This window comes from Phyllobates terribilis, unplaced genomic scaffold, assembly GCF_046119375.1.
Source record: "Phyllobates terribilis strain yellow unplaced genomic scaffold, ASM4611937v1 Scaffold_1__5_contigs__length_1240528914, whole genome shotgun sequence".
NCBI classification, from domain to species: domain Eukaryota; kingdom Metazoa; phylum Chordata; class Amphibia; order Anura; family Dendrobatidae; genus Phyllobates; species Phyllobates terribilis.
The window spans coordinates 400899297-400915502 of NW_027362761.1; the positions used below are offsets into that span (position 1 = coordinate 400899297).

Below are 16206 nucleotides of genomic sequence, written 5' to 3' on the forward strand. Positions count from 1 at the left end.
TGGCAAATACGCGTCAAAACCGCATGTAAAAACCGCATGCGGTTTTCTGCCAAGGAGATGCAGAAATGCTCAGGAAAATTTCTGCTTCATTTCTGCACCATGGGCACTAAGCCTAAAGAGGCCTGGCCGCATCCTGCAAAAAAAATGTGCATTGTCCCCTTTTAAAAAAACAAAAATAAAAACGACCATAATACTCACCTGTCCGACATACTGTCCCATGCCGTAATCCATGTCTACGATAACTGGTTTACAACCTGAACGTTGTCTTGATGCGAACGTCCAGGCTGCAAACCATGACACAATGAGCTGCTGTGAGCGCAGCTTCAGTGGCGAGCAGTGACGTCACAGAGGTTACCGCTGTTCACTGAAGGTGTGTTCCCACAGGCAGGTCACTGCTTGCCGGGAAGATGAACTGCGGTGACCTCAGGGAGATCACCGCAAGCACCGTGAGAAAATTCTCACAGTGCTAGCGGTGATCTCACTGAGGTCACCGCAGTTCATCGTCCCGTCTCACAGTGAAGTGAGCCTGGGAACGCACCTTCAGTGAACAGCAGTAACCTCTATGATGTCACCGCTCGTCACTGAAGCTGCACTCACAGCAGCTCATTGTGTCCTGGTTTACATTTTGGATGGTCGCATCATGGGTATTGAATACAATGGGTGTGCGTATGTCAATATTTGCGGCCCTTTAAAAACGGGCTACATACGGACATACAAAACGGACGTGCGAAGGAGGCCTTAGTGTGCCAAGTACCTATTATCAGCCCAGTGTGGGTTATGCGCGATGTGCCTGGGTGTTTTTTTTTATCTTTTAAGATAAATATAAAATTAGAGTCACATGGAAGAGGGCTCACAACACAACATGGGATACAGATCCATAACACAGCTGCGGGCACATCTCCTTTCTATCCGTGTAACACATGCTTGTGTACTGTATGTGAATGTCTCAGCTATAGCCATTAGACTTTCTGCGCTCAGCTTCACTTGTTTAATTCATGGATTTAATAAAAATGCAGAATTTAATGAAATCCACTTGCTTTAATTAAAATAAACATTAGCAGGCTCAGCGAAGCTCATGGAAACAAAAAGAAGAACCAGAGTAAATAACTGAAAATAGCAACACCAAAAGGTTTACATTACCAAAATATTGCTGCCAAATCGAACAGTAATTATGTTCAAATTATTACGCAAGTACGACCTCCCAACACCACGGATCTGAACATAACATGTCTGGTATAAAAAGTATAAAAATATTACAGTTGTCCAATACAACAATTTGTAGGACCACAGCAGTGAAGTCTCAGCTATTTTGTCAGGGTAAAGTACCACCAGCTTCCGTAATAATGATCATCTGTTTTAGCAATCATTTAAAGGAAACATCAGTCGATTCATGCCACTGAAGCCATGGACAGAGTGATTCAGACTGGCAGCAGGGCTGTAGCAGGTATGTTTTTATCTAAAACTCTCCGGAGATTCAAAGAAAACATAATTTTGGAGGGCCGACCGGAGACTAAATGGGGCGATGAGACTAGTTTGGGGTGACACTTGCACGGATTCCCTCCTGCAAGTGATTGGCAGGTCTCTTCCATGTGTGTACATAGAGAAAGACCTGTCAATCAACTAGAGCATTGAAGCCGATCAGTTGCCACACTAGTCTCGTCTCTTCCTAAGGTTCCTGGCCGGCCCTTCAAACTATGTTTTCTCTGAAATGCCGGGAGTTTCAGAGAAAAACATACATGGCAGCAGTCATACAGCCAGACCGTCCGTGGTTTAGGCAGCATGAATAGACTGACAGGTTCATTGTAAGGCAGGAAATCCAAGGTCATGCGGTACTCGAACCCAAAGAAGAATACTTATTGCATAAAACCAGAGACTAGAAATGGTGGGACTTATAGTTTCTTATTTTGCTAGGAGTGAGGATCCTAGATGATCCCTAGATGAGATACCAGATGAACACTGGAGCATGTTGTGCAATCATCAAAAATGTAACAAAGAACCTTAGGGTGATGACTATGATTTTTTTGCACTTAAAAATGTTGTCTCATATCAGCACAGGATAGGTATTAATATTTGATCACTGTAGGTCTATATACTGGGGCCTCCACTTATTCTGAAAACAGGGGTCCTCTTAGTAAATGAACCATTAATGAGCATGTGCTACCACTGCTCCATTAAAGGGTTATTCCCAACATTTAACATTTTCTCACTGGATAGGTGACAACTTAGAGACTGGATTGGTAGAGGTCCAATCTTAAAGGTAACCGGTCCCCATTCAAATGCAGTCATCATATTATAGAGCAGGGGGAGATGAGTAGATTGATATATAGTTTTGTGAGAAAAGATTCAGTGTAATTTGTTTTTTCATCATTTAAACCTCTGCTCTTTCTTGCATTTTGGTCCATGGGCAGTCCTATCAGTGATTGACAGCTTTCTTTGTATAAGTGTGCATACACAGCTGGAAGTCAGAATAGGACCAGCCATGGCTGGAAAATCCCCTTTCAACACCATCGATTTTCATGGGTATACCACAGGAAAAATGAATTATTTGGCCCCATATTCATCAAGACCAGCAATTATCTCACCAGTCTTGATGAGGTTATGCGTTGGAGCAGACGCTCCTGATTCATAATAGGTGCACGCTTCTTAAAGGGAATCTGTCAGCAAGTTTTTTCTGTGTAATCTGAAGACAGAAGAAGATAGAGGTTAAAACACAGAATTCAGGGATGTGTCACTTGTCAAAGTGCATGCTGTTGTTTACTAACTGTGAAGGATTTATCACTAAGAGATTGACATTGCTGGACTAGTCTGGCAACGCCTTGTCATGTGATAAGCACCTTACTGTCTATGGACTCTGTACATAGAGAGCCTGGTGTGGGCGGGGTTAGCTTTCTCAGCTCTGCTTCATTCTAAATCTAAAAACTGTTTCAGAAAGGCAGCACCCGGTAAATTAAGTGATACATCGATGGATTCAGGGTCTCTTTGCCTACGCCATGCTGCTCTCAGATGAGGTAGCAAAAACCTGGTGACAGATTCCCTTTAATGAATCAGGCGAGGTGTGTAGTGTGTTGAGCCTCTATGTGCATCTTGGCACAAATCCATAACTCCAGTCCCTGCTGGAGTAAGTTATGTTGTGTAGCAAATGATGCTTCTTGACTTGCATTTGACTAGCGGGGAGAAAAAGGGGGGTTTCGACACAACCGGTTCCACCGCAGCTACAATAAAGTGGGAGGAGCTGAAGCAGAATGATGTGATAACGCCAAAAGTCGCATTTAATTGTGCAACTTTTCAATGTTTTCACAAGAAATCTAGCGAAAAAGCTTTGATGAATCGCCCCTTATGCCTACTGTAGCACAGGAACAATGCCAAAATGTACAACATTGTGCCATCTAACTAGGGAGCAAACATTAGACCCGAGAGATCAAACTACATATCAACTATGAGATATGGTGCATAACGCTTGGCCTATTTTCTGATTCCATGGTGCTAGCAATCACTGTGGGGCCAATCCCATCACCCCTATACATTTGTCATACATACATATCTGGGTGGGCAGCACTTTCTAGCTGGCAGTGATATTTGCTATCCATAGATCTAGATAATAAATCACGGAGGCCATTCCAGGGCTGATCTGTAAATATAGGTGTAGGCCCAGCATTGTCATCATCTCAGCAGCCTTCCCTCTATAAATCTAGATACAGAGTACAATGAAATGTGTACTGCGTTAAAGCAAAGAATCTAACACCTTCCTTCCCGTCTTGTAGGAGATTATAAATTCACCGCTGACACACCGTAAATGTAAACAGAATTTTAGAAGAAAAAAATATGATTTTTCTGGGCTCGGACTGAACGGGATTGAGCATTTTGGAGGTGACTTTCCCACACATGACAGGAAATGTAGTTTCCATACACATCATCTGTTAAATGACTCCTGCTCAGCAGAGACTACATGCAATGCCAAGACGGAGCATGCGGCAAGATGGATTTATGAGACGTCCTCTCTCTTTATATGAGGCTTACCAATACGGCCAAAAGTGCATCGCTCGAGCTGTCAGCAGGATAGAGCATTAGATGTATGATGTTAATAATAGTGATAAAGCTTGGTAAAACATACAAAGTTAATTTACATCTCAACTAAAGAAAAGAATGCAAGGAAAAGGAAAAAAGAAGAGGAAAGAAAAAAAACCTGTGCAATCAACACCACTGCCACCACCACATACCATGCATGATTAGGAAGGAGGTCCTCAAGCAATGCCCTAGAGGACAGTTTTGCAGAGCAGGTGCAAGGCTCCTGGGAAAGTTCAATATACAGGTCAGTACATGCAACGTGCAGCATGTGTATACGTACCACAGTTATAGGACATGGAAGTAATTGTTTATACAGGCATATAGAAACATATATGACCTAAACTTAAAGGTATAGTCAGAATTTTACCACTAGATCTTTTAAATGCACTGTGTAGGTGTCCTTGTTTTTTGGTTTCCATTGGTGCTACCTTTGTATCACTGGATATCTATGAGATAGCCAAGGAAGTCCAAGAGCTAGCAAGAATATAGGGACCACATTAATAGAAGTAAAGTTCAGTCGTTTCACATTTCTTTGTGACACTACGCCACAAGCACTCTGTGTATTCTTACTGATCACTCCTACTTCTTAAATCTGGCTGCGCTGTAACATCCGATACAATGCCTGGAACTGTGCCTGAGAAAAGCTAAACCATGAGGGCAAAAAGAGGCACACACTGAATATAAAGCAAATAAATGCATATATAATTGCAATTAGATAAGGACAAAACACAATTAAAACCACTTAAAATGTATATGTAAGAATGTCCCCTAAAGCAAAAAAAAATCATAGGGTAGGATATATAATGGAGCCAAAAATAAGCTATAATAGCTATGTATAAAAAGATGCTACAGTCAGAAAATGGATAGCAAATACCGGCCTGCACTGCAGCGTATGTGAGAAGAACTGCTGTCAATCAAAGTGTCAGGGAGTGATTAAAGCGCAATCACTTTATAGTAAGCGGTGATGGTAACGGCTCCCTGCACCACCCTGATGACTGGAAGAAAGCGGTCGCAGGGAGGATGGAAGTTCATTTTCTCATTGTAGCTGCTGCTCCAATAAGGCAGCACTTTGATGCTATTTACCTGCAGATTGAAACTAGATCTACAAGTAAATAGCATTTAAACCCACCTGTACTATAACCACTTCTGAAAAATCAAGTGTTTAACCTTTTATATGATGTTTAGTATCCTGAGAAGTAAGCGTAAGAGGGTGGCATGACTCTGTAATAGTTTACCCCAAATACAGACAGGCATGCATAGTATAAAGAAAATCTCAGACACATATCAAGGAAGACCGGCATGACAAAGTAGGGTCCAAATGTTTTTTGGAAGGTTAAGTCTTGTAATGTGATGGCTAAGATTTACCATCATTTTATGATCAGAGGGAGTGCAACCTCTAGGATCCTTCTCTGATCCTCAAAATGAAGGGCACTTGTGTAGGCAAAAACAGTGAAGGTGACACTGCACTAAAGTAGATCTACAGCTCTTTTATTCTCAGGACTGGTGAGAGTCCAAAGAGAAAACCCCCACTGGCCAAAAAGGTATGGAATATTCTAGCAATATGCCATCACATTACAAGATGGGAATGGTCCTGTACGAGCACTACCAACTCATCTCATCAAGGAGTGTAGTTGTTCAGCTAATGAGATAATTGAGCTACAAATGGTTTATTATTCAATTTAATAAGTTCTGGAAAAAATTCCAATATAGGAACAAGTGAGTATACAATCACTTTGTTAAAGCATAGTTCAAGTTGTTTTTACTTACATTTTTGCTTTTCACTTTTGTATTGCTCGAAGGTGACGCCTTTGTATCTCCTGCCTTTCTGCTTAATGATGAAAATGACAGTGAAGATGATGACGATGAAGTTTTCACAGGACTTGCAGAATGAGTATTATTATTGTTGTTTTGATTTCCACTAAAAGTCTCCATTATTGATCGAAAAGCACCAAACGGTTTTTTATGTTGATCCCCAACTTCTCCATTAGATTGGGACTTTTGTGTCTTTCCACCATCTTTCTCCTTAACTTCACTAAGATCTACTTCAGTCTGTTCCACTTGAACAATAGGGTCCTCAAAAGTTACCCTGAGTTTCAGATTTTGGGAAGTCCTGCGTTTTGAAGAAGGAGATTTTAAAGCACTTTTAGGGCTTGTTGTCTTTTGTGCTGAAGAAGAACTCGAGTCCGTTGAACCTGAAGATTGAGGTATGCTCCCCGTTTGGTACTGAGGTTCACAGTCTGGGTCACTACTTTCTGATGTTGGTGATGGACTATGGCCATCCACAGATTTAGATTTTAACCCTAAAATAAACCGGCGTCCTGCAGTGTTTGACTGTGTATGCTTTTTTATCATCAGCTGGAGTGCTTCAGAATTCTCCACATTTTCCACTATAGGCTGTGGCCTTGGCTTATCAGCTTTTCTAATGGGTGTATGCTTTTGATCCTCTGAGTTATTGGAGTCTGTATCAGACTCACTGAGAGACCTTTGCATAAGTTGCCGTAATCGAGCAAGCTTAAACTCTCTTTTCTCCAGCGGGATTCGTTTACCACTCCTGGATGATGTCCCATCCTGGAACTCCAGTGATAACTTTTCAGGACTAGAAACATTGTCTGCCAAGTCTTTTCCTAATAACTGCCGCAAAATCTTGTCAGACTCTTCATCTAGTGCTCTACACCTGAGTCTGCTGGGAGCAGATGTGCTTAGTGACTGATAGCTGTCGTGAGCGCCATTTAGTTTATTTTTCTGTGTAACGTCATCTAATTCAAGTGACTTCCGTGGGAGACTGCCTGAAGCAGGGGACGATGGAGAACTGTGAAAAGAGAATCTAATGAATACAAAGAACAGTCATTCTGGAAAACAAAGCCATACCAGCAAGGTCCTGATTGATTCATCATATAGTTTTCACCAGAATTCTGTTCTAAAATGGTCTGCAATGTTTAAAAATTTTAGCGCAAATTGCAGTTGCAAAAAAAAAAAATTGGCGACTTATCGTTTATACACCAGTCTTGGCCAGCATCGGCAATTTTTTAAAAAGTAGCTGGAATTTGAAGTGAGAAGGCTTGGCCGAATGCAGCTAGCTAATTCATTGTAATTTACACCAAAGAAGTGGCGTAACTTATAAAAGAAGTGCACTTCAGTGTCACTGCAGCGCATTTCTTGTGGTGGTGTAAGGCAGCTGAAAGATACGCCAAATTAATTTTGCGCATCTTAATCCAGCATACTAGACATCAAGACTGAGCAAAACGCCAGTCTTGATGAATCGGGACCTTATATTAAAGGGAATTTGGGATATTTGAAAGCATTACAGAATATATATCTGTTATAATAAAATTTTCCAACACAAGCAGAACCAAGACATAACCTAGCCTGCAAGGATTTCAAGTTCCCCTCCTTCTATCCATGATCAGGGTTTACATATAGGAGGGAAGGATGTGCCTACAACAACACCCCATTAAACATCCAAAATAGGGAAACCAGAGTTAAAAATTACACCCAGGTTCAGCGGCTTAGTAGGGGCACAAAGGCCTTATCATAGGTAGACATCAGTATTGTAAATAGAGGTACAAGTTACTCCTCACCAAAAATGTCAGTCTATAGTCTGATAGTGGATTGTAGTGACAGTAGTGAATCTAATTTCTTCTTGGTTGGCATCGAAAACAACATGTACCCTAAAATTAACATGAATCTATTCTGTATTTACAAAATTTGGCTTTGTTAGAATATAATGTTGTTTGGGATCCATGTGCTGAGACCGCTATACCCCTCTTCACCTAATATGAGAGGAGGCAGTGCTATATCTGATCAGCTTCCGTCAGAATTTTCAGCTCCTCCTACGAAAGAAGCTTTTGCGTAATAGACTATAAAAGCCTGTTAGCCTGTATCTCAAGTGGAGCTCTGTAAAGCTGCATATCAAACCTAAATCTAAGTGATTGTAAGGGGATTTCTTGGCAATACCTCCATGATCTGATATTTTTTGAGATTTTGGAATGAACAGCATATAATACCACATTACTCCTCCATCGGCCACCTACAGCTTCTCAAGTTTCAGTTACTACACTTACTGCGATCTGCTGATCATCAACAGGTCCTCATTAGAGATGTGATTGTCTAGATACAGAGGCATGTAAAAGTTTGGGCAACGCTGGTCAAAATTACTGTTCTTGTGAACAGTAAAGCAACTTGAAGATGAAATGATCTCTAAAAGGCCAAAAAGTTAAAGATGACACATTTCCTTTGTATTTTAGGCAAAAATATATATATATATTTTCATCTTTTACATTTTAAAAATTACAAAAAGGAAAATGGGCCGATGAAAAAGATTGGGCACCCTTGGAGATTTGTGTGCTCAGATAACTTTGACCAACGTTTCAAACCTTAATTAGCCTGTTAGGGTTATGGCTTGTTCACCATCATCGTTAGGAAAGGCCAAGTGATGCAAATTTCCCAGCTTTATAAAATCCCAGCCTCCTTTAACCTTGAGCCAAAATACAGCGTCCATGGGTTCTTCTAAGCAGCTGCCTAGAACTCTGAAAATGAAAACAGTGGAGGCCCACAAAGCAGGAGAGGGCTATAAGAAGATAGTAAAGTGTTTTCAAGTTGCCCTTTCCTCAGTTCGAAATGTAATTAAAAAATGGCAGTTAACAGGAACAGGTCTGGAGGTCAAGATTAGGTCTGGAAGACCAAGCAAAATTTCATTGAGAGCTGCTCATAGGATTGCTAGAGAGGCAAATCAAAACCCCTGCTTGACTGCAAAAGACCTTTAGAAAGATTTAGCAGACTCTGGAGTTGTGGTACATTGTTCTACTGTTCAAAGACACCTACAAAATATGGCCTTCATGGAAGAGTCATCAGAAGAAAGCCTCTCCTGCGTCCTCACCATAAAATTCATCATCAGAAGTATGCAAAATAACGTATAAACAAGCCTGAAGCATTTTGGAAAGAAGTCCTGTGGACCGATGAGGACTAAAATAGAACTCTTTGGCCACAATGATAAAAGGCATGTGAGGAGAAAAACGGGCACAGAATTTCAGGAAAAGAACATCTCGCCCCCCCATTAAGCATGGCGGTAGATCAATTATGCTTTGGGGTCGTGTTGCAGCCAATAGCACGGGGAACATTTCACAAGTAGAGGGAAAAATGAATTCAATGAAATTTCAACAAATTGCTGAAGGTTTTATAATGGTCCTCTCAGTCCCCTGATCTGAACACCACTGAAAATCTGTGGCTAGACCTCAAAATAGCAGTGCATGCAAGATGACCCTGGAATCTCACAGAACTGGAAGAATTTTCCAAGGATGAATGGATGACAATTCCTCTAACAAGAATTGAAAGACTCTTGGCTGGCTACAAAAAGCATTAACAACCTGTTATACTTTCAAGAGAAGGAAGTGTGTGGGGGGGGGACTACAAGGTACTAACCATGTAGGGTGCCAAAACTTCTGCATCAGACAATTTTCCTTTTTGTAATTTCTAAAATGTAAAAGATGAAAAAAAAAATTTGTTTCCCTAAAATACAAAGGAAATGTGTTGACTTTAACTTTAGGCCTTTTAGAGATAATTTCATTGTCACCTTGCTTAACTGTTCACAATAACAGTAATTTTGACCAGGGATGCCCACACTTTTACATGCCACTGTACAAAACCACTTTCACTGTAGGCATGCAATCAACATGTACCTTAAAATACATAGCTTTTAAAAAGTTATATCTTACATTATTATTTAACTGCGAAAAGTAAAATATTATTAAAAATTGTTTTAGGTCATTTATATCTAATTAATGAGTAGATGACAGGTTTAGCACGATATCATGATAAGTAATTATAATACTGTAAAGCTCTTGAAGTAGCATTCTATAAGGGAGAATGGAAATGGGGAAAACCTTCTATACCTATAAATATTTGATAAATATTATTTACAAAATTAAATATATGATAATTAAATTAGCAGTCTAGTGATTAAAAAAATAATCAGTCATTATTACCCCAATGTAGTATATATGCAGATTGTCTTATTTTCTTAAGGTATTCATTTCTATCTCAAAATTCAGGGATCCCTCTTTCTCAGATAGGACGTGTGATCTTATGGTGACCCTCTTGGAATTGAATGGCATTACATTCTCTGAAGAGGGCCACCATTTCAGTCAACAGAAGTCCATATATGATGAAATTGCATGGCATGTACCACTGAAGTTTTCCACATGGGGTGACTGAAACTCCTATCACAGTTGCTCATGGTGACTAGACTGCTCCTGTCACACAGCTGTAATGTAGGAGATCACAGCTCAGCTTGCAGGACTGTATACGTGTGATCTATTATCTTATTTAGGATAATTTAGAGGGAAGATAATCACATTGTTAACACAGGAGGCAAGTTACTGTTTCTAGCTGCCCATTTGATGCTGTGCTGATGTAATATGGGATTTATAGCAGAGCAGAGAGGAGTAAAATGCACATTGGGAATCAAGATGGAGATTGGAGAACAAAGGAGGCTGAACTGTCTGTAAGTGCACAATATACAGAAGTGCAGAGTGTGACAATCAAATGGGGGCGCGAGGGCAGGTAAGACAAAAAAAATTTACTGGACTGCTCATAATTTTTTTAGATGTATTCATTAACCTAATTTCTGATCCATAAAGAATATGCTATTATACTAGAATTAGAAAATTCTTACAAACATTGAAGCTTAGCCACCTTGTTGCAACGCTTATGTCCTCAGGTTACATTTTGTTAATGGGTTTTCCCGACACCTATAGCTCGCTTTGTGGTAGGAAATGTATATTCATCAAGTAGAGATCTGTTCTGTAGCTTACTGATTATATTACACTGTAGCATGCTGGATGATGAGGTCCTTAGCTGATCACCATCACATAATAATGGTGTGCTACCATGGTAAGGCTTCTCCTGCATGAATGCATTACACAAATAGTCCATGTATTACAAGAGCTGTAAGTGAATTTCAAGATGTGAAATCCTAGCCTGTGATAATGTACACATAACGCGCAAGACTTGGTGAATGAGGTAAAAATAAAACTAAGCACAGATCAATATTGGAGTATATAGCATTTGAGAACTCCTCTATTATTCACAGCCCATAAAATACATACACTTCAACACAAGGGGCCAAAGAATGGACAAATAAATCCAAAAATGTAAATTAGTAGCATACAAGTATTCATATAAACATATCATGGCCTATTCATGACACTAATATGGCTTCTGTTTATAACAGACATTACCATTGGGTTTGTTCTCCAATGGATCCTGATACACATGGGTGAACCAAGCTGAGTATGGTGCAGTTTGATAAAGTTTAAAGGAGTTGTCCGGCCTAGGCTACAAATCTGCAGACTTGTGAATCCTCACATTGCACGCTGTGAGGATTCTACGATGACGGCGGCAGGTGCGTGACCGCAAGTATGTGATTTGCATACATGCGATCACCTGCTGACCAGATGGACGTGGCCTCGCTCAATGCAAGTGTACTGAGCGAGGCCGGACAAGACTACTCGGACTGTGGCTGGAAGTATGCAAATTACATACTTAGATCACATGGCCGTCTGCCCACGGTACCAGCATCGGAAAATCCTCACAGCATTCAGAGTGAACAATTTAAGGATTCACAAGTCTACAGTCACATAGTGACATAGTGACTGCAGACTTGAAGCCTAAGGACAGACAACAGCTTTAAGTATTTCTGACTTGAAAATAACAGAAAACAAACCACAATGGACCCTCCAAATAGTAGAGATGAAAGATACAACGTGAAAATGACAGCTTGATTTTGGCATTCTAGTACCTGGGGGATGTTGGCAGGGACCTCTGGGCTTCTAGTAGCTGTTGGAGATGTGTCTGTAAAGTGATCCGCTCTGTTGTCTGCCTGTAAAGAAAAGATAAAACATTTTATTTGCAACCACTCTACCATACCAATATATCCAACAATGAAAAGAGGCGCTGAAATGGCAACCGGACTTCAGGCTGCTGGACACAGGTCAATCATGTCACTCCTCTTCTATGTATCCTTTCTGTATACCATGGACTATAATTCATAGACTGCATGGTTGGCTGTACGGTAACACATTACTATAAGCTTTAATTGGGATATTTTCCCACATAACAAATTTGTAGCAGAAATTTCTGACAACAAAATGGAAATCATGGAAAAAAGTTTGGCTAAATATTAGTAATTTTAATTACTCATGAATGTTTTTTATTAACTTATTTTTATCACCAGTGACACCTAAATAATTTGTACGATATAGAAATCCTTATAAGAGAATATAAAATGTTAGGGCTTATACAGTAAGTTAAAGGGCATCTGTCAGTAGGATCAACCCTTCTTAGCCATCTATATGGGCATGTAGGTCATAGGAAGCTGAATAAAATGGTACCTTGATATCTGCAATTTGATGTCTTATTCCAGAGAAATCCATGTTTTTCTTAATATGTAAATGAGCTGTCCCAGGCTATGGGCCAAACACTGATCTCCCTGAGAATCTGCCTCCAGAACTATTTTAAATGAACGGGGTTTTACCAGTGTGAGACATGTAGATTAGGAGAGAAGACTGTCAGTCATTACATGTCTCACTCTGGTAAGGACCCCTTTCATTTAAAATTGCTCTGGAGTCAGATTCTCATGCAGGTCAGTGTTCAGCCCATAGATCTTAAAAGAGCATTTACATATAAGAAAAACATGGACTTCTCTAAAGATTGCAGATATTAAGGCATCATGTTATTCAGCTTTCTATGACCTACATGCCCATATAGACGGCTTAGGAGGGCTGATACTTCTGACAGGTTGTCTTAAAGAGGAACTTCAAATTAAAACATTATTTTACTGGTTTTGCGGCTAAAATCCCTCTTATCTATAGGGTGCAATATTCTAGATTGGCTATGGCAGACCAGATAGTAAAGTAGATAGGAAATGTTTCAGTTTTCATTATCATTTTAGCAATTACTTCTACCACGACCTTGTATCCTCAGGTTTTCCATGTAAACAATATTTCACATTCATTCTATGGAAAGATTCCTAGCTTCTAAAGAAACCCATTAACTTCAAACTGTTTTATGTATCTCAGATTACAACTGGCTGTATATTACTACTCTGCCACACACTCTGATTTTTATCTTTTGTGTGGCTATAGAATGCCATGTAAGCAATGGTTATCAAGAAAGCATGATTATCCCCTTCCCCTCATGGGAAATTTTCATTTTTGCACTTTTATTTTCTCCACACCTTATTCCAAGCATCATAACTTTTTTTTATTTCTACGTTTATATAGCCATAGGAGAGCTTGTTTTCTTTTGGGGGATGAAATGTAGTTTGGAAAGACACCATTTTAGTATACAATTTACTGGAAAACAGGAACAAAATTCCAGATGAAGTAAAATGGTGAAGAAAAAAAATGCAATTCCAAAATAGTTTTTTTTTCATCTCGTTTTTATGGACTCCATGTGCAGTAAAAATATCAGTTTAGTGTACAAGATGTGGTTAGTGTCACTGTTTCTGAGATCCATAGCCTTCTTTTTTTTTTTAGAAAAAAGAGAGGGGTCGCTCACTGGTCTATTCGGGTGCTCTGAAGAAAAGAGTAAGTTCAACTGCAAAAAGAACTTCTGCATTCCATACATGAATATATAAGAAATATTGTATCTAGACTATTGTCACTTTGAAAAATGAAGTTTTTTTGCGCATAATTTGGCCAATTTATGTGTGCCCATCAACCACGACAAGGTCACCTTCGTATGATGGGAAACTACGCTACGCTACCACTGGATATGCCACTCTTGGACTGTAAGCCTGTATGGACAATATGTCTCTGCTTGGGCTTTTAACCTACAATGTCCGTCGATAACCCTGTGTGGGGGCTTCTTTCTGTGTGATATTTTTATTGATACGTTCTGGGGTATAAAAGACATTTTGACCACTTTGAATTGCATTTTTTTTATAAAGCTAGAGCAACCGAAAAACAGCAATTCTGGCGTTTTCATTTTTCTTCTCTTCACTGTTTACCTTAGGGGTTAATTAATTTTATATTTTCATATATTGGGATGTCACAATACCAAATGTATTTGTTTATTTTCATTTTTTAAATTTATTTATAAAGGATGGAGATTCAAACTTTTATATATTTTTTACATTTCTTTTATATATACTTTTTAGAAACCTTTGGGACTGTGATTGTGTAATTGCTTGTTCTACATACTTGATAACCACAGTATTGCAGTATATAGAGGAAATTATGTTCTCCCATGAAGCAGTGTCACAGCCTGGGCTACACTGGAGGACTAAGATGGCAGTTATGGGAAACTTCAGCAGGTCCCCAACTGACAACAACCTATTGACAGCCCACAAATGCGTCAGGTTGAGGGGGGACATGGAAGCCTCTGTAGAGAGACTGACAGTGGTATTTACGCCACAATTCATGATCCTGCTCTATTCACGTGGACCTGATGTAGCAAGTACTATGTTCTAGCTCTGAAATGCCTTTGCGACTTTTAATTCTTGTATAATTTAATCAGATTTGTTTTACTGATCTACAATAAAGAAAATGCATTTTATCACGTCATGAGTCCTACTGCTGTATCTTATCTCTTCCTTGATTACCTACTATGATAGCTAATGTGCTAGATAGCCAGTCAATGATGTTGTCAAGCTCCAAAAAAAATCACTCCAAATTGCCATCCACTAGCTTTCTTTCTCCTATATAAAGAGGTTTCCACTACTTTAGAATTGATGATCTGTTCATAGGATAGGTCATCAATGTCTGATCATTTGGGGTCCGACACCCGGCACTCCCGCCGATGAGAAGTTATTGGTGTCACCGCCAGCAGGAAGCACTCACATGCACAGCTGGCCGTCTTCTGATAGTGGCCGCTGCAGGGTACTGCACATCCGCCTCCTATTGATTTGAATAGGAGGTGGATGTGCAGTACCAAGCCACGGCCACTACCAGAAGATGGAGCAGCTCCGATAACAGCTGATTGGCGAGGGTGCAGGGTGTCGGGCTCTGACAAATCAGACATTGATGACCTATCCTAAGGACAGATCCTCAATGCTAAAGTAGTGGACAACCTCTTTAACCTCGTGCCTACTAAATGTTGTCAAATGTAATCTATGCGTTCCAGCAAAATCATCAAGATGGATTGATGGGGCAGGATAGAAAAGAAATACATGCTGGAAATTAAGAATAAAAAGCATATATAGTGCTGGCAGTGTGATAAACAAACTGCTCAGACAAAAGTGGACAGCTAATTAGTGAGCATGAGAATCGGAACTTGGTCTGGACAAATAAGACTGCTATGTGCATCAAAAGTAACTTACCGTTGCACTGTGCTTTACAATAGAGGGAACAATTAATATGCAAAACTATATACAAATTAAAACAAATGCAAATTCCTGATTACAGAACCCGGCCTATTAGGGATTACAGTTTAAAGACTTTGGGGCAGGATTCACTATTTGTGTTGTTTTTAAGTCACTTTTCTTAATTTTTTTGTCTTGTGGTATTTCTTGGCATTTTTTGCACCAAATTCTTCAAAATAACAAATGTGGTTTATGAGTTTAGCGCAAAATCAAAAATACTCTTTATTTTGTTTGCGATTCATTTCGCGAATTTTTAGTACAAGAAGTTAAACGTTCAAAAATTTGTGCCAAAATAACTGCAGTACATAAAATCCCTCCAAGGTGGGGGGAAGAGGGTACCATATTTTGATTTTTGATGAATCAGCCAAAAACTTCTGGAAAATAAAAACCATGCCCACAATGACTATCATAAAAAAAAAAAACAGGCGAACATATAAAATTAGTTTTAAAAAGGAGCAAATTAGTAGAAGAATTACGCGCAAATTAAAAAAAAATATCTAAAAATAGACAAAAAATGCTAAAATCTAATAATGAATCGGGCACTTCAGAGTTTATGGCCTCCCAAAAATAAAACGTAACTGTCACAAAAAAATCTATATCACTAAATTTTGCAGTTTGTTCCTTACATCTGCTGTTAACTGGGGTCAGGAAACTGCAATTGTAAACTGTCAACTATTTTAGAGGCTATAAAAAAAAATAAAAAATTCGCTTTTATTGCCTTCATTATCACCATATGCCTATTGGATCAATTTGGGTGATGCATAACGCCACATAATCGATAA

General features: G+C 39.4%; 1 protein-coding gene across 4 annotated transcripts in view; it reads right to left on the minus strand.

Moving 5' to 3' along the window:
- The window catches only part of SNCAIP (synuclein alpha interacting protein), a 281465-nt gene that overhangs the window by 15145 nt on the left and 250114 nt on the right, over positions 1-16206 (minus strand). For 2 of the 4 annotated variants that reach the window (XM_073676875.1, XM_073676882.1), the window contains 4 exons: positions 11861-11941; positions 9484-9534; positions 5833-6874; positions 4218-4288 (listed from right to left, as the gene is read on the minus strand). In XM_073676875.1, coding sequence (XP_073532976.1) covers positions 4218-4288; positions 5833-6874; positions 9484-9534; positions 11861-11941 — 1245 coding nt within the window. The remainder of the gene's footprint in view (positions 1-4217; positions 4289-5832; positions 6875-9483; positions 9535-11860; positions 11942-16206) is intronic. The other 2 variants (XM_073676888.1, XM_073676892.1) reach the window with 2 other exon arrangements.